Source organism: Galeopterus variegatus, unplaced genomic scaffold (assembly GCF_000696425.1).
Source record: "Galeopterus variegatus unplaced genomic scaffold, G_variegatus-3.0.2 Scaffold25, whole genome shotgun sequence".
Taxonomy (NCBI): domain Eukaryota; kingdom Metazoa; phylum Chordata; class Mammalia; order Dermoptera; family Cynocephalidae; genus Galeopterus; species Galeopterus variegatus.
The window spans coordinates 1,399,987-1,418,705 of NW_007726136.1; the positions used below are offsets into that span (position 1 = coordinate 1,399,987).

The following is an 18,719-nucleotide window of genomic DNA, read 5'->3' on the forward strand; positions in this document are numbered from 1 at the left end:
AGTCAATACCAAACTTTGTCTCTGGTGGTGGGTACTTTGTCTTTTCTTTCAGTTCTGTGCTGGATCATTTGCCGTTCCTTCCACTCAGTCTCTGTGCTGGACTAATTTGCTGTCCTTTGCCTACATCTAAAATGGGCAAACTTCCTGTGAGAATCAGTACTTGAGCTCTGTGGTTGAGCTAAATTGCTGCTTTGCTGCTGATTCCCTATGGAAGGCTTTTTGTGCAGCTCAGGTTTTTTTTTTTTTTTTTTTTTTTTTTTCTTTTTTGGTCTTTTTTCCTGACCCGCAACGGATCGCAACCCTCGGTGCTGCCCCCGCTCCTCGCTCAGCCAGTGAGCGGCTGGTCTGTATGTGGGATCCGAACCCTCGGCGGGAGCGCCGCCGCGCTTCCCAAGCGGCGCACTGTAGTAGTGCGCCACTGGGCCGGCCCCTGCAGCTCAGGTTTTAATGGTTGACTTTATAGGTACTTCTGGGTCTAGTGAAATCCAGTGCACCTGAGTAGTGTAGCAACTCTGGTCTGGGCCTGAGTCTTTTCATCAAAGTGCACCCAATGCAGTTCTATATTCCTGAACAGTCTCCTCTGAGTGGTCCTATGTTGATTGGGGGCCAGAATAGCTGTCCTTGCTATGCCCTAGTGTTTCCCCGTTGGGCCCATCTCCCTCACTGTCCATGCTCCAAACACTTTCCATGAGACAGGCGGTGCTCCAGTCCCTTGCAATGACTCACTGGCTTCTGAATGGCTCCTTTTGTTCAGTTGTTGTGGCTCCTTGGTCCTATGTGGGTCCACGGGAACCCTATTAGTGCTATTGCTGGCCTGGCCTGGTGGGCACCAAGGTCCTCTTCTCCCCTGCCACCTCCCGGCAACTTTATCTGAAAGGCACAGCTGCGGCTTTTTGCCAGCTCCTGCTCCATGTGCTCAGCAACTCCAGCATGGAAACAGCTGTGATTCAAAATGGTCAGAGGGGTTTTTTCTTTCTCTCATCATGGCTTCTCCCACCTTCATAGGTCTTTTCTCCTCTTCCCCTGAGCTCTAGTGGCCCCAGCTTGGCTATTGTTGCTTTTTAATAGTTGTAAATTGTTTGATCTGTGGGAGAGAGTGACACTGGGAACTATCTGTTCTGCCCTCTTGACCAGAAGTCCCCTTTAGAATTTCTTGTTTTGCAGGTCTGCTAGTGACAAATGACAAATTCTTTTAGTTTTCTTTCATGTGGAAATCTTTATTTGGTTTTCAATCTTGAAGGATATTTTCGCTGGGTATAGAATTATATTTTACTATATATATGTATATATCTACATTTAAGCACACGCACATACATACTTATATTTAGCATGTTAAACATGTCATTTCACTCTCCTCTGGCTCCCAAAATTTGTCATGAGAAATCAGCTGTTAATCAGGTAATGGTTCTCTGATATGTAATATGTCTTTATTTTTGCTGCTTTAAACATTTTCTCTTTATTTTTGGATTTGAACAATTTGTCTATAATGCGGCTTGGTGTGGGCTTCTTTGTGTTTATTCTGTGTGGTGTTTAGTTTCTTGTACTGCAAGTGTCTTTCATCAAATTTGGAAAAATGTTGGCCATTATTTTTAAAAACATTTTTTTCTGCTTCATTTCCTCTTCCAGTATTCCAATTCCTCATATGCTGGGCTTTTAAAATATCATCTAACAGTTTCTGAGGCCATGTTCACTTTTAAAATCTTATTGCTCTCCTGTCTGTCCTTCACCTTAAATAATTTTTCTTGATTGCAAGTTAATAACTTTTCCTTCTGGCATGTTCTTTTGGCTGTTTAATATATCCAGTGATTTTTTTTTTTTAATTTCAGAAGTTGTATATTTCAGTTTGTGAATTTCCATTTATTTTTTCTATTTTTCTGCTGAGATTTTAATTCATTGAAAACATGTTTTCTTTTTCTTTTTTACTTAATTTAGGATAGTTATATTAGCCACTTTAAATCTTTATCTGTCAGTTTTAACATCTAGCCCATTTCAGGGTTGGACTTGATATATTTTCTGTTTTCTAGGGAATGCATTAAATTTTCTTGATTCTTCATAGATTGTGTAGTTTTGAATTGTATCCTAGACAGTATGAATATCTAGATTTGAAGATTCTAGATTTGGTTATGTATTAGGTGTTCTTTCCTATGTTTTAACAGGTAATTCTTTGGCTGGGCTTGAATTTACAAACTCTACTTCTTGGGTGGCAGATCCAGTCTCAGTTCAGGTACTTTGTCTTTTGCTCAGCTTATGTTATACTGTTAAAGAAACCTCATTTTGTTGTGTTCTGCAGATATTTCATTTTTCACAAATTAAAGATTTGTGGCAACCTTGTGTTGAGCAAGTCTATCAGTGCCATTTTTCCAAAAGCATGTGCATTGTGTCTCTGTGTCACATTTTGGTAATTATTGCAATATTTCAAACATTTTTATTGTTATTATATCTGTTATGGTGATTCGTGGTCAGTAGTCTTTGATGTTACTATTGCAACTGTTTTGGAGCACCATAAACCGTGCCTGTATAATACAGCACACTTAACTGATAAATGTTGTATGTGTTCTGACTGCTCCACCAACTGGCTGTTTCCCCATCTATCTCCCTATCCTTGGGCTTTTCTATTCCCCGAGACACAACAATATAGAAATTAGGCCAATTAATAACCTCACAATGGCCTCTAAGTGTTCAAGTGAAAGGAAGAGTTGCATGTCTTTCACTTTAAATCAAAAACTGGAAATGATTAAACTTAGAGAAGAAGGTATGTCAAAAGCCAGGACTGGCCAAAAGCTAGGCCTCTTGTGCTAAGCAGTTAGTCAAGTTGTAAATACAAAGGAAAAGTTCTTGAAGGAAATTAAAAATGCTACTTTAATGAACATATGAATGATAAGAAAATGAAACAGGCTTATTGCTGATACGAAGAACACTTTAGTTGTCTGGATAGATCAAACAAGCCACAATATTTCCTTGAGTTAAATCCTAATGTGGAGCAAGGCCATAACCCTCTGTAATTCTATGAAGGCTGAGAGAGGCGTGGATGCTGCAGAAGGGGATTTTGAAGCCAGCAGAGCTTGGTTCATGAGGTTTAAGAAAAGAAGCCTTTTCCATAACATGAAAGTGCCAGGTGAAGCAGCAAGTGCTGATGTAGAAGCTGCAGCAAGTTATCCAGAAGATCCAGCTAAGATTATTGATGAAGGCGACTACAATAAAAAACAGATTTTCAATTTAGATAAAACAACCCTATGTTGGAAGAAGATGTCTTCTAGGACTTTTATAGCTAGAGAGGAGAAGTTTCAAAGGACATGCTGACTCTCTTGCTAGGGGATAACGTGGCTGTTGACTTTAAGTTAAAGCCAGTGCTCTTCTGTCATTTTGAAAATCGTAGGGAACTTAAGAATCATGCTAAATTTACTCTGTCTGTGCTCTGTAAATGAAACTATAAAAACTGGATGACAGCACATCAGTTTATAGCATGGTCTATTGAATATTTTGTTTACTGCTGAGACTTGCTGCTCAGAAAAAGATTTTCAAAGTATTACTGCTCATTGACAATGCACCTGGCCACCCAAGAGGTTTGATGAAGATGTGCAAGGAGATTATTGTTGTTTTCATCCCTCCTAAAATAATATTCATTCTGAAGCTTATGGATCAAAGAGTAATTCTGACTTTCAAGTCTTATTATTTAAGAAGTACATTTCATAAGGCTATAGCTGCCTTAGATAGTCATTCTTCTGATGAATCTCGGCAAAGTAAATTGAAAACTTACTGGAAAGAACTCACCATTCCAGAGGTCATTAAGAACATTTGTGATTCATGGGAGGAGCTCATAATATTAACATTGACAGGAGTTTGGAAGAAGTTGATTCCTACTCTCATGGATGGGGTTCAAGACTTACAGCTAGATAGGAAGAATAAGTTCTAGTGTCCTATAGTAGTGATAGGTGTATATAATTAACAATAATTTATTGTATATTTTCTTTTTTTTTTTTTTTTTGTCTTTTTTTCCGTGTCCGGCAACGGATCGCAACCCTCAGTGTTGCCCCCGTACCGGACCGGGGACCGGCAACGGGATCGCAAGCCTCGGTGTTGCTCCCGCGCCTCGCTCAGCCAGTGAGCGGGAACCGGTCTGTATATGGGATCCGAACCCTCGGGCGGGAGCGCCGCCGCGCTTCCCAAGCGGCGCACTATCCAGTGCGCCACCGGGCCGGCCCATTTATTGTATATTTTCAAGTGGGTAGAAGAGAGTTCAAATATTCTCAATACAAATAAGTAGTAAATGTTTGCAGTGATGGATATGCTAATTACCCTGGTTTGATCCTCACACATTGTATACATGTATTGAAATATCACTCTGTACCCCATAAATATGTACAGTTATTACTTGTCAATTAAAAAATAAAAAACCTTAAAGCTAATAGCTACCATAATTTGCATTTTTATAGTGCATATCCTGTAAAGTGGTGGATTAACAGGTACAAAGCTATGCTCTCTATTTTAAGTGAATAAATGTACAGTATATGCATTCATTGAAACAACACATTGTAACTCACAAATATGTACAAATAAATGTTAAAATAAAAAAGTAAGTTTTGACATCCAAAGTTCAAAATGCTGGGACTAGAGTTAAAGTATAAAGTTTAGTTTAGTTTTGTTTTGTTTTGTTTTTGGTGATCAAAGTTAGGTTGATATCAGCAGAATAAGATATTCAAGATATTTTCTGTAAGCCCCATGGTAACTACAAAGCAAAATCCTATAAAAGATACACTAAAAATAAAAAGCAAGTTATTGAAACATACTACTAGTGAAAATCATTTAACTACAAAGGGAGATAGTAAAAAAGAAAGGAAAGAAGAAAGAATCTAGCAAATAACTATAAAACAACAAAACGGCAATACTAAGTCCTTACTATCACTAATTACACTGAATGTAAATGGATTAAATTCTCCAAGTAAAAGACATAGAATGGATAAAAAACAAGAACCACCAATATGCTGCCACAAGAGACTCACTTCACCTGCAAGAATACTCACAGTCTGAAAGTGAAGGAATGGAAAATGATATTCCATGCAAATGGAAACCAAAAGAAAATTGGAGTAGCTATAGCTATTTCAGATAAAAGAGACATAAAGTAAAAAACTGTGGAAAGAGGCAGAGAAGGTCATTATACAATGAAAAGGGGTCAATTCAGCAAGAGGATATAACAATTATAAATACATATGCACTCAACATAGGAGCACCTAAATATATAGAGGAAATATTAATAGATCTAAAGGGAGAGGTAGACTGTAATATACTATATTATAGTAGGGAATGTAAACATCAGCAACAAACAGATCATCCGGACAGAAAATCAACAAAGAAAGATCAATTGAACTGCATTCAAGACCAAATGGACCTGACAGACATTTACAGGACATTCCATCCAACAGCTGCTGAATATACATTTTTCTCAACTGCACATAAAACATTCTCCAGGATCAATGATATGTTAGGCTACAAAACAAATCTTAACAAATTTGGGAAGGTACAAATCAACCAAATATGTTTTCTAATTGCAGTGGTATAAAACTACGAATGAGTAATAGGAGGAAATTTAGAAACTTTACAAGTATATCAAAATTAAGCAACACACTACTGAGTAACCAATGGGAAAATGAAGAAATTAAAAGGAAAATTTAAAAATTAATTGGAACACACAAAATTGGGAACACATCACACCAAAACCTATGGGACACAGCAAAGGCAGTCCTGAGAGCAATGTGCTAAAAACACATGTTCCTGTATATAGATTTTTAAGTGTCTATATATATAGATTTAAAAACATATATGTAGATTTCTATATATAAAAACAATCTAAAATTGCACCATAGGAATGAGAAAAACAAGAGCAAACTCACTGAATAAAATTTAATGGTACAGCAGACACAAAATTTAGAAAGAGAAAGAAATAAAACCATATTAATATAAAAACCACCAAACTGGAAAGATAAATGACAGAGGAAGAAAGGAACAAAGGATATACTAAACAATCAGTAAAAACCCAGCAGATGACAGGAGTAAGATCTCACGTATCAGTAATAAACTTGAATGTAAACTACTTAAATGGCCCCCCCAAATGACAACAACAACAACAAAATACAAAGCATGACTCAACTATACGGTGCCTACAAGAAACTCACCTTACCTATAAAGACACACATAGACAGAAAGCGAAAGGATGGAAAAAGATATTCCACACCAATGAAAACCAAAAGTGGACCGGAATAGCTATATTTATGTCAGATAAAACAGACTTTAAGTAAAAAACTATAAAGGATGAAGGAAGGCATTATATAAAGATAAAGAGATCTATACAAGAGAATATAACAATTATAAATATATGTGTACCCAGCACCGGAGCACAAGATATATAAAGCAAATATTATCAGGCCTAAAGGGAAAGATAGATACCAATACAATAATAGTTGGGGATTTCAACACCTTATTCTCAGCACTGGATAGATCATCTAGATAGAAAATCAAACAAGCAACATTGGATTTAAACTGCACCATAACCAGATGGACCTAACAGACATTTACAGAACATTTCATCCAATGGCTGGAAAATACACATTATTTTCATCAGCTCGTGAAACATTCACCAGGATTGATCATGTTAGGCCACAAAATAAGTCTCAATAAGTTAAAAAAAAATCAAAATTATGTCAAGTATATTGCACAATTGAACAAAACTAAAAATCAATAACAAGGGGAACTTTTGAAACTACACAAATAAATGGTTGTGTGGATTGATTGAATTGTTTCCCAAAGTTCGTATATTATAAGCTTAATTGCCACTGTAACTGTTGAGGGTGGCAGCCTGCCAAAGACACCTCCACATCCACTACTGCCACAAGGGCAGCCTGCTAACATGGCAATGACACAACCCCCCCCCCCCTATGAAGGAGGAAATCTACAAAGAAATTAATACATTAAAAAAGAATGTAGCAGAACTCATGGAACTGAAGGAGTCATCCAGTAAAATAAAAAGCACAACTGAGAAAACCACATTGAGATATCATCTCATCCCAGTTAGACTGGCTATTATCAAAAAGACTGACAGTAACAAACACTGGAGAGGATGCAGAGAAAGGGGAAGCCTCCTACGCAGTTAGTGAGACTGTAAATTAGTGCAGCCATTATGGAAAATGGTATGGAGGTTCCTCAAACAACTACAGATAGAACTGTCATACGATCTAGCAATTCCACTGCTGGGTATATACCCAAAGGGATGGAAATTGTCATGTTGAAGGGATGCCTGCAACCCCATGTTTACTACAGCTCTATTTACAATAGCCAAGAGTTGGAAACAACCTAAATGTCCATCATTGGACAACTGGATAAGGAAAATGTGATAATATGTAGACAATAGAATACTACTCTGCCACAGATAAGAATGAAACATGTTTTGTAGAAATATGGATGAACTTAAAGAAAATCATGTTAAGTGAAATAAGCTAGGCACAGAAAGAGAAATACTACATGTTCTCACTCATAAGTGGGAGCTAAAAAAAAAACAAATTAATAAAAAGAAAGAAAGATATAATGATCACAATAATACATGGAACTTTCAAAAGGAGAGAACAGAACTGATGTTGCCAGAGGTGGGAAAGGGGGAGGGGAAGGGTGATAAGGGGGGAACTGGTAAAGGACCAGGAAAAGTGAAAGCATTGTATAATGTTGAATATACTAACTATCCTGATTCGAGCATCATATATTGCATGCAGGTATTGATATTCAACTCTGTTCCCCACAGATATGTACTATCAACTATGTTTCCATTTAAAAAGAAAACCTACAAAAAACTGATTAAGGATGTAAAAAATGATTTAAAGAAATGGTAGCTGATTCGCATGGGCTGGAAGACTCAATATTCTTAAGAAGTTATCTCTTGAGAAATTAGTCTGGAGATGCAACAAAATCCCAGTTAAAATATGAATAGAAATTTTGGGGGACAAATTGACAATTTGATTCTAAAATCTAATGGCAAAATACCCTACTATAAATCAAAATTAATTTTAGAAGAGAGTAACAAAGTTGGAGACTCACATTACCTTATTTCCAGACTTACTTTTAAGTTATAATAATCAAGAAAGTATGGTCCTAGAGAAAGAATAGAAATATCGTCCAGTATAGAGAGTATAGAATAGCATAAAGAGTATGGAAATGGATGCACTCAGATTTCATCCTCATATTTTTTGACGAGGCGGAAAAAGGCAATTCAGTGGAAAATAGTCTTTTCAACAAATAGTGCTGGAAAAATTGAATATTCATGTGCAAAAAATAAATGGAGAGAGAGAGAGAGAGAACATCAATCCATACCTCTCACTCTATTCAACACTTAACTCAAAATGGATTGTAATATTTGTATGAGCACTGAGAAGGTTTCACATGACATCCTGCTCTGTGGAGTTAGAGAAGTCTCAGAGCAGACAGCAAGGAGTATGTGGAGAAGGATTGATGTGGGTTGCTGTCAGGTTGCTTCTACCAAAGCTAATTGAAGCCAATGCAGAACTGGTTCCCACAGGTGTGGCTGAAATAAGAGGCTGAAAGAAAATAAAACAATGCACGAGAAGTGTGCAGTTCTCAAGAGATGTATTTTTGTACCAAGGGATGTTCCAATGGTTTCATTGAATTAAAGTTGAGCTTACATTGGACATTTTTTGGTTCTTATGTAAACCAAATACAAAGAGAGGGTTGTCATTCTGCCTGAAGTGATTGATACTGCTTACCAAGGGAAAACTTGGTTGCTGTATACAACTGGAGCAGGGATGTGGGTTGCTGTCAGGTTGCTTCTACCAAAGCTAATTGAAGCCAATGCAGAACTGGTTCCCACAGGTGTGGCTGAAATAAGAGGCTGAAAGAAAATAAAACAATGCACGAGAAGTGTGCAGTTCTCACGGGATGTACTTTTGTACCAAGGGATGTTCCAATGGTTTCATTGAATTAAAATTGAGGTTACATTGGACATTTTTTGGTTCTTATGTAAACCAAATACAAAGAGAGGGTTGTCATTCTTTTTTTTTTTTGAATTTTTATTTTGTCAGTATACAATGTAGTTGATTATTATGTCCCATCACCGAAACCTCCCTCCCTCCTCCCTCTCCCCTCTCCCACCCAAGTGTGTCCCCTTCACTTGCTTGTTGTAAGAATTTCAAAAAAAAAATTGTGGTTGTTATATTCTGCCTGAAGTGATTGATACTGCTTACCAAGGGAAAACTTGGTTGCTGTATACAACTGGAGCAGGGAGGACCATGTTTGAAGTTCTGGGGAATTTTGGGGGTGGCACCTCTCCAAATGTAGGCTCCAGCCACACAGTCCATTCCCTAAACAGGCAATGACTAAGCATCCATCCATGAGCTTCTCCATCCTCATGACCCCCAAAGTATAGTCAAGTGTGATCAGTGACAGTAATCATTCACCACTGCAGGACTCTGAGAGAATTTGTCCTAGACAGGTCCTAGGTAATTACTTTGTCTTTAATGAGTTCCTCCAGGATCCAAACTCCTCTGGGATGCAGAGCCCCTCGGGCCTAGGGATGGGCAGAATGGGAGATGTGAGAAGGGATGGTGCAGACAGACATAGGTGATGACTACAGGGGCTGTTACTTCACATGTCTATAATGAGTAAAGGGAGCAGGGTCTTGGATCTGGGTGCTGGAGTCACTCTCAAACACACTGGGTAAGTTGGGCAGGGGGGTGAATGAGCTGGTGCCTTAGTGTCTTGCTAGCCTGAGGGTCTTGTTTTCCTTAGTTGTGTGATGTTCTGCAGGATGCTTTTTCAGATTTAACTTTCCTCTTCTCCACCTCTCTGCCTCCCAAGACTTTCCAACATTCTACAAATAGTTTTACTAACGTTTGACAGTTGCTGATGATAGCATTTATGAATATTACTTACTATGCAATATATTCTCACAAGATCATACCATTTCAATGTAATGACAGCTCTGTGAGGTCAGCTTTAGTGGAGTAGTTCTTAAGCGTTGTTTTGTTTTAAAATCATCTGTGGAGCTTTACAAAAACTTTGCACAGGCCTACTCTCAGAAATTGTGATTAAATGTATCTGAGGGGACCTAGTAAGCTGTAATTTAAAGAAAACTTACATCCTTGCTACTTAAGTGTGGTTCATGGACTACACTTGATGCATTACATAGTGATGCGTTGGAATCATCTGGGTGTTAATTAAAAATGTTGAATCTGAACTGCAGAATTAGTAAAATAAGTATTATGTCTGAGATACCTTAATATTTTCCATGGGTACAAAATTACATTCATGAAGTTTATAATAGAGTGTCAAAATTTAGTACTAAATGGTTAAGTCTAGTGAGTTCTTGTTCTGGCAAGAATTAGCCATAGTGGTAATTATGACTTGATAGAGTTTTGCTGCCTTTAAAGCTTGAGGAATCCATGAAACACAGCCAACCAAAAACAGCCAGAAAAACAGCCAACAAATACTAATGAAACGTTAGCCACATCCAGCACCAGGCCAGGTGCTGGCCCTGCTGCATTCATGAAGGTAGACATGGCCTTCTCTGCATGGAGTTTACAGTCTGGTAGAAAAGTTCAGCCATAACCCAGTAATCAAGGGCATTGAGTGCTACTGGATGGGTACAGGATGCTGTGAAACAGCAGCAGGTCTCACTCGGTCTGGGGAGACAGGGAAGGTTTATCTGAGCAACATGTAATAATATACTTGACATGTAATAATATACCTGAAGAGTAAGTAGGGATAAGCCATGAGCAGAGGGAGCAGGGGAAGGAAGGTGCTGGGCAGGAGACTGGAAGAGGAGCAGGGTGAAGTCGTAAGTTTCCTTTGGGGTCTGTTGAGCTTAAAATGCCTGTGGTACATCCTAGGGAATGTAATCACTGAGCCTTGGGATATAGAGTTCTGCAGGTTAGAGAGACATCCATACCTGACTTTTAAATGGTAACTGAAGCCATTGGAGTATGTGAGTCCTTCCTGGAGGTATATGTAGACTTATAAGAGAAAAGTGTTTAGAAAAAGCCCTGAGGAACATGAACATGTAAGAGTCTGACAGAGCAGGAGCTAATTCTAGTTACTGAGGGTGACTGGCCAGCAGGTAAGAGAAACATTTGTGTTTCAGAAGAAAACAGGCAAGAGTGTTTTAGAAAGGTGGGGTATTGTAACATGTTAAAGAGAAGTGAAAGAAACAAGCTATTTCTGATTATAGAGATGCTAATTATAGGCATTTAATGTATTGAGATTATAATTATTGTGATGACAGCGAAATGAAGAATTTTTGCCAAACACCTTATAGACCATGTGTTGTAGAAATATACTCATTTTTAAAATTCAAATTTAAAAGGAATCTATTATCTTCCCTTAAAGATACTGGAGACAGTCTATGACAGGAAGAAATCAAACCACCTTCTCAGAGTTTCTTCTCCTGGGCCTTCCCATCAAACCCGAGCAGCAAAACATGGTCTGTGCCCTGTTCCTGGTCATGTATCTCACCACTGTCCTGGGGAACCTCCTCATCATTGTCCTCATTCGACTGGACTCCCATCTCCACATGCCCATGTATTTCTTTCTGAGCAACTTGTCCTTCTCTGACCTCTGCATGTCTTCTGTGACCATTCCTAAATTGTTGCAGAACATGCAGATCCAAGTCCCATCCATCCCTTACGCAGCCTGCCTGACCCAAATGTACTTCTTCCTGTTTTTCGGAGACCTGGAGAGCTTCCTCCTTGTGGCCATGGCCTATGACCGCTATGTGGCCATCTGCTTCCCCCTGCACTACACCGCCATCATGAGCCCCAGTCTCTGTCTCTGCCTGGTGGTGCTGTCCTGGGTGCTGACCACGTTCCATGCCTTGTTGCACACTCTGCTCATGGCCAGATTGTCTTTTTGTGCAGACAACGTGATCCCCCACTTTTTCTGTGATATGTCTGCTCTGCTGAAGCTGGCCTGCTCTGACACTCGAGTTAATGAGTTGGTGATATTTATCATGGGAGGTCTCATTCTCGTCATCCCATTCTTACTCATCATTGTTGATTTGTGATGTCACCTTTCACCCAGTTACCTGATCAGCCACTTTTGTATGTGTACACATGCAATTTTGTATTTTGCCTTTTTGATTTAATATCCTATTTCCTGAAATATTTTATTATTCTCCACAAGGTTGTTAAGGTAACACCAGTTTTCGTAATGTATAAACTCTGAATTTGTAGTGGAATAATACAACAGAGGTATCAGTGGCAAGAAAAAAGATTAATATTTAAATCGAATCACTTTTCTCTATACTAGAATAACCCATTTAAAAAGACAATGAAAAATGAATCCTTTTCTTAATAGTAATTAAAATTAAAAGTAGGTGTAACAACCATGAAAGTTTTAAAGAAAACTTTAAAAATTTAATGAAAGATGGAGAAGAATTCTATAAGAAATGGACATATATAATGACTCCAGAAATGGTGTCTCATTATTAACAGCTTTTTGAAGATTAATTTTTATACAATAAAATCAATCCAATTAATATCATAGAATTTGGTGACTTCTGAAACCTCAGTATTTTTACGACATAATTCTCCTTAAATACATTTAATGCAGTCCTAACCAAGTTCCCAGCGGACTTGTTTTTGTGGAAACTAACAAGCTTATCTTTAAGTTCACTTGAAAGAAAAAATGGGTAAAATTTCTTAGAAATAATTGAAAAATGAAAACCATAAGTTGGTTCTTTGCCAACCAGCTATCAATATACATTGGGGAAAAAACCCAATAACTACAACAGTATATATTTATGCAAGAATTGACAAAAAGATCAGTGAAGTAAAAAGAAGGTTAAAAAATGGTCCTGTGTATGTGGGGATTTATTTTATGATGGAAATCAGTGTGGGAAGGGATATACTACTCAAAGAACAGCACTGGAGAAATTGTTGTGGGAAATATTAAATGAATTCCTTACACTACAAGTGAAAGTATGTTTTAGATGGTTTAAAAAGCTAAATGTAAATTACAATATATAAAAATAACCTAATAGAATATTTATACTTCATGCAAAACTCAGAAACTATATAAAAAGATTGACATATTTAGCCATATAGAAATGAACTTTTCTAGGACAGGAGGTAACGTGAACAAATTAGAGCAGTGACAGCCTGTAACATGTCTAACAGACACAAAATTAAAATTAAAAATATACAAAGAACTTCCATAAATAATCTAAAAAGAAAAACAACTGAAAATAAAAATGTACATGGAATATTAACAGAACATTTCTAAAGAATAAACAATATGAAAAGATGTTCAGCTTCAGTGTTAACTAGGAAAATGCAAACTGAAAAACAATGTTACAATTCAATGACCACATACTTTGCACATTTATAAATGACTGACCTATGGTAATAGCAAAGATGTGGCAATAGGGGACTCAAATATGTCTCAATTTTTTTGAAGTATAATTTTCTTTTTTTTTTTGCGTGATAAGAAATCAAATTTATTTTTTGTGTCTAGGACAGTTATTAGATCAGAATATGTTTCCTGAAGTATAATTTTCATACGAAAAAATGCACCCATTTTACATGTACAGTTCAATGAGTTTGGTGGTTAGAAGCACTCGTGTAACCTCTACCACAATCCAAATGCAGAATAATTTCATCACCTCACAGCTCACTGAGATCCCTTGCAATCAGTCTCCTACTCCTGCCACTAATCTGACTTCTGTCTCTCTGATTTCTATCAATCCAGGTTAGATTTGTTTGCTTTTGAACTTTATGTAAATGGAATCATTAGTATGTACTATTTTGTATCTAACTTCTTTAGCTCCACATAATTTTTTGTAGATTCAGTCATGTAATTGCATGTACCAGTAGTTTGTTTCTTTTTATTACTGAGTAGTATTCCATTGTATAAATGTATCAAAATTAGTTCATTCATTCACCATTTGATAGATTTTGGATTGTACTCAGTTTTAGATTATGAGTTGTTGAAAAATGCTGTTCTTTCCCATATGGAACTATCTGGGTACCGTTGTACAAACCCAGCCAGCCACATGTGATTGGATTCATTTCTGGGCTCTATTTTGTTCCTTACTCAAATGCTCACATCATTCTCTGTCTGTCACATCATGTTTTTCCTCATGTATTCTCATATGTATATTGTCTTTTCTAACCCAGCCTTACCCTAAAAGAATCATTTTGTCTCATTTATGATAGCAATAAATTTTGGTGTCTTTAATGCTATTTGTCTTAAATTCCACTTTGTTAGTAAAAGATAAAGCTTATTATTTGCATTTATTACCATAAAACAAATTTTCTTTACTTTGTTGTTGTTAAACAGAATTCTTTATATCATTATTTTAATAATCTGACTTTGAAACTTTGAATTCTTTATTTTGATTAATTATTCAGTTATTTGGACTGCATCAAATCATTTTTAATGGAATGACACATGCATGTTATATTTTTTGAATTTTCTCATATTTTAGATTGTCCTTTTGTATATGTATTTATACCAAAAGGACAACTTGGCGAGGTGTAGAGTTTCATGGATGTCTGTTTTCTAATTTAAAACACATTTTGAAAAAATAGCTTTGGAAAAATCTGAAGTGAGGCTTCCTCTTCCCTCTACTCCTTATGTGGTCATCTTTCCCCCTGTTGATGCTCATAGGATTATTTCTCCAAACTTGAAATGTAGTAGCTTCATCAGACTGTTTTTGTAGTTGCTGACTTTTATTGCAATTTTATCATAACACAGCAAATCCCTTTGATTTCCAAGTCTGCACCTCCGTTTCAAGAGCATTTTTGACTATTACATGTGAATAGTATTGTTCCGTAATTTTTCCTGTTCTCTCCTTTGTAGGACCAATAATTTTGTAGAAGGTTTGAATTTTATGTACCACAATTAATATACACAAAAAATTGTCACTTTATTTTTGCAAATAAAAATGGAAAACGGAATGTACAATATTATGATTATGTAAATATTATCACTGCAAAAACAAGATGTATGATGGAACTCATAGATTTGAAAAAATAAAGTCCTACACCATTAAACCTATGACATTCAAAGCAAAGATCACAAGCTCAACGCCACGTTTGTTTCCCTTTCTCATACTCCATTCACGTTAGTTTCTCTTTCTCATACTCCATCAGCTGCTCAAATCAGGCCACATTATCATTTGTTTATCATTTGTCAGTATCTCTTCCTCTTTTCCCTTCCTCCCACTTTTCTTATTTATTTTTCTTCCCTCCCTCCTTCCCCCACTTTCTCTCTCACTCTTTGTCTCTTTCTTCTTTTTTTAATGGCTGAGCCATTTGAGGTAATTTTCAGACATCAAGAAACTTCACCACTAAAGAGGTCAGCATCCAGAATCTCCTAGAAACAAGGACATTCTTGTACAAAACTACAATACCATGACATCCAAGAGATTTAACATTAATACACACATATTTCATATACTATCTATATACGTATTTCCCAAGTTAAAATATCTATTTTTATGAGATGTATTAATGTTTAATTCAAATACCATGCCATTCGCCAACTTAAAGTCTACAATTAAATAGTTTTTTTGTATATTCACAAAGTTATGCAAACGTCAACATGAGAGATTTTAGGACCTTTTTTTACCCCAAAAGAAGTCCTGCGCCTGTTGATAGCCACTCTCTATTTTCCCCAGCCATCCCTCCCACCCATGCCTAGGAAATCCCTGATCTACTTTATTTCTCTATGGATTTGCCCGTTCGTGATATTTCATATAAACACAATCATACGCTATGTGGCCTTTATGACTGCCTTCTTTCAATTAGCACAACATTTTTAACGTTTTTAAGGTTCCTGCATGTTGTGATATGCATCAGCAGCTCATTACTCTTATTGCTGAATAATATTCCATTGTATGAATATGCCATATTTTATTTATCCAGTCTTCAGTTGGTGGTCGTTTCCACTTTGGAGCTGTTATGAATAATGCTGCTGCAAAAATTCATGTACAAGTATTTATGTAGTGAAATTTTTTTCGGCATATACATAGGCATGTAATTGCTGTGTCATATGCTAATTCTATTTTAACTTTTGAGGGACCCCCAAACTATTTTTCCATAGCACCTGCACCACTTTACTTTCCCACTAACAATGTGCGAAGTTTCCAATTTCTCCACATTCTCACCAACACTTGTTATTGCCATTTAAAAAAATCATGGCCATCCTTGTGGGTGACTAGCCATTTTAGAAAGCTTTCCTTGAAAATTCTAATGTCCTCAGTCCGTGACTAGTGATATTGAGCATGTTTCCATGTACTTGTTGGCCATTTGTGCATCTTCTTTGGAGAAATGTCTGTTGAAGTCCTTTGTTCATTTTTTAACTGCGTTGTTTGTCTTTTTGCTGCTAACTTGAAGAGTTTTTTATATGTTCTATGTACCAGACTCTTACCAGATACACTATTTGAAAATATTTTCTCACATTTGTGGGCTGCCTTTTCACCTTCCTGATGGTGTGCTTTGATGCACAAAATCTTTTAATTTATCTATTTTTTCTTCTGTTGCTTGTGCTTTTAGTGTCATATCCAGGACACCATTGCTAAATCCAAGGTCATGAAGATTTACCCCTATGTTTTCTCCTAGGAGTTTTATAATCTTAGCTCTTACATTTAAGTCTTTGATTCATTTTGAGTTAATCTTTGTACATGGTGTGAGGTAAGGGTTTAATTTTATTCTTTTGCATGTGGATATACAGTTGTCCCAGCACCATTTGTTAAAACCACCATTTGTTCTGAGGTGAGATAGATGGTGGACTAGAGATGACATGACCCCTCTCATGGCAAAGGACCAGAACAACTAGTAGACAGCTAAATATTGATGGGAACATCTATGGGGGAGTGCAGGAGCACAGCAGGAGACTGGTAAGATCCCTGTGGAGCATGAAAGTCCAGAATGGCAGCATAGAGATCAGAGAGAGGCACACAGCCTCAGCCACGAAATCTCCTCCACCAGGATTGATTCAGGAAAAACATTCATTTGTGGGGAAAAGATAGGAAGAGAGCCCACACCAATCCCCATCCTCGCTACAGATGCCTGCAGTTCCTACAGTAGAAGAAGCCCATAGCCCTTGCAAGCCCAGAGCCAAGAGGAGGAAGCTGCCTAGAATACAAAAGCTGCCTAGAATACATGCACTTTGTTACTCCAGAACAAGAGCACATACTGTGCGTTCCCTATCCCCCACCTTTGTGACTCAAGCAGATGCAGCATGGTACCATCTTGAAACCAGCACCACTGTGGGAGCATGTCCTGCCTTGGGGGCCAGTAGCCACTGTGCTTCCCCAGACTTCGTATAACTGACTTAAGGCTCTGCTGTCATTCCAACACATGCACAGGAGAGACTACAATACCCTGATCCTGGCAGGTTGAAGCCTGGGCCCAGGAGCAGCTGTGAATCCAGTCCTGCACATCTGGGAAGCCAATCCCAGCCCTGCTGAACTGATCCACTCCCCCATCCCTGGCCAGAGATTAGACAAGCAGATCCCTCAGTTCTGTGTGCCCAAGCTCCCAACCCAGAAAAATAGCTCAAGGGTCCCTACCCTAACAAATATACCCCCAGGCCAGTAGCACTGAAGTGCATCCACACTCTCTTGGGGAAGCTTGCAGGTGATCTCACCTCAACATTTCTAACTAGCACCTCACCCACCACTGGAGAAGCAGCTGGCAGGGTCCCCTCTCTGCAGGTCCCCCTCGAAGCCTTGCCCACTGACCAAGAGGCAGCTGGCTGGGCCCCCTCTTGGCAAGTGTATTAGTCCATTTCTGTTGCTTATAACAGAATACCTGAAACAGGCTAATGTATAAGAAAAACAGGTTTATTTTCTATAGTTTTAGAAGCTTGGAAGTCTATGGTCCAGGGGGCACATCTGGTGAGGGCCTTCTTCTTGGTGGTGACTCTCTACAGTGACACAGGGTATAACATGGTGAGAGTGGCACGAGCAAGAGAGCCAACCTTCCCACTCACTCTCCTCATGAAGCCATCAGAACCACACCCATGACAACCTGTTAAACCATCAACTCATTACTCTATGAATGGATCAACCCATTCACAAGGACACTGTCCTCACGATCCAATCACCTCTTAAAGGCCCCACTTTCCACTACCATATAGGGGGTTAAATTCCAACATGGACTTGGGGGGGCATTCAAACCACAGCAGCAGGCCTACACCACAGCCTCACCCACTGCCCAAGAAGTGACTCAGCAGCCCTGCCTTTGGCAGACCTACTCCCAAACTACCAAGGAAAGCATGGCCTCACAACTGGCCCTGAGAAGTGGTGCAGTGGACCAGCTGCCAGCAGACCTATACCCAACTCAAAGTCAAGTCAAAGCATGCCCAAGTCCCTGACTCAAAGCAATGCCCCTGGTGGACCCACCCCTGAGTCTTTGAGCCATCACATGCACATATCTACACAATGATGAAACATCAAAGGAAAGATACCAGAAATATGAAAAATCAAGAAAGTACACCACCAAAGGGTAATAACTCTCAAGCTCTAGATCCTATAGAACAAGAAGCCCTTGAAATGTTGAACAAGGAAGTTCGAGTGATAATTCTAAGGAAACTAAATGAGATACAAGAAAACTCAGCTAGACGACATGATGAAAGGGGGAAAAGTATACAGGACCTGAAAGAAGAAATGTACAAGGAAATCAATGCCCTGAAGAGAATGCAGAGCTTGCCGAGCTGAAGAA

At 38.1% G+C, this 18,719-nt stretch overlaps 1 protein-coding gene across 1 annotated transcript; it reads left to right on the forward strand.

Moving 5' to 3' along the window:
• Nucleotides 1–11,395: 11,395 nt before the first annotated feature.
• On the forward strand, nt 11,396–12,052 carry LOC103587554 (olfactory receptor 1E5-like). The gene has a single exon (XM_008569053.1). The coding sequence runs from the start codon at nt 11,396–11,398 to the stop codon at nt 12,050–12,052; it is 657 nt and encodes a 218-aa protein (XP_008567275.1).
• Nucleotides 12,053–18,719: the final 6,667 nt, after the last annotated feature.

Coding starts and splice junctions, on each gene's coding strand:
- LOC103587554 (XM_008569053.1), top strand. CDS start 11,396: ATGACAGGAAGAAATCAAACCACCTTCTCAGAGTTTCTTCTCCTGGGC.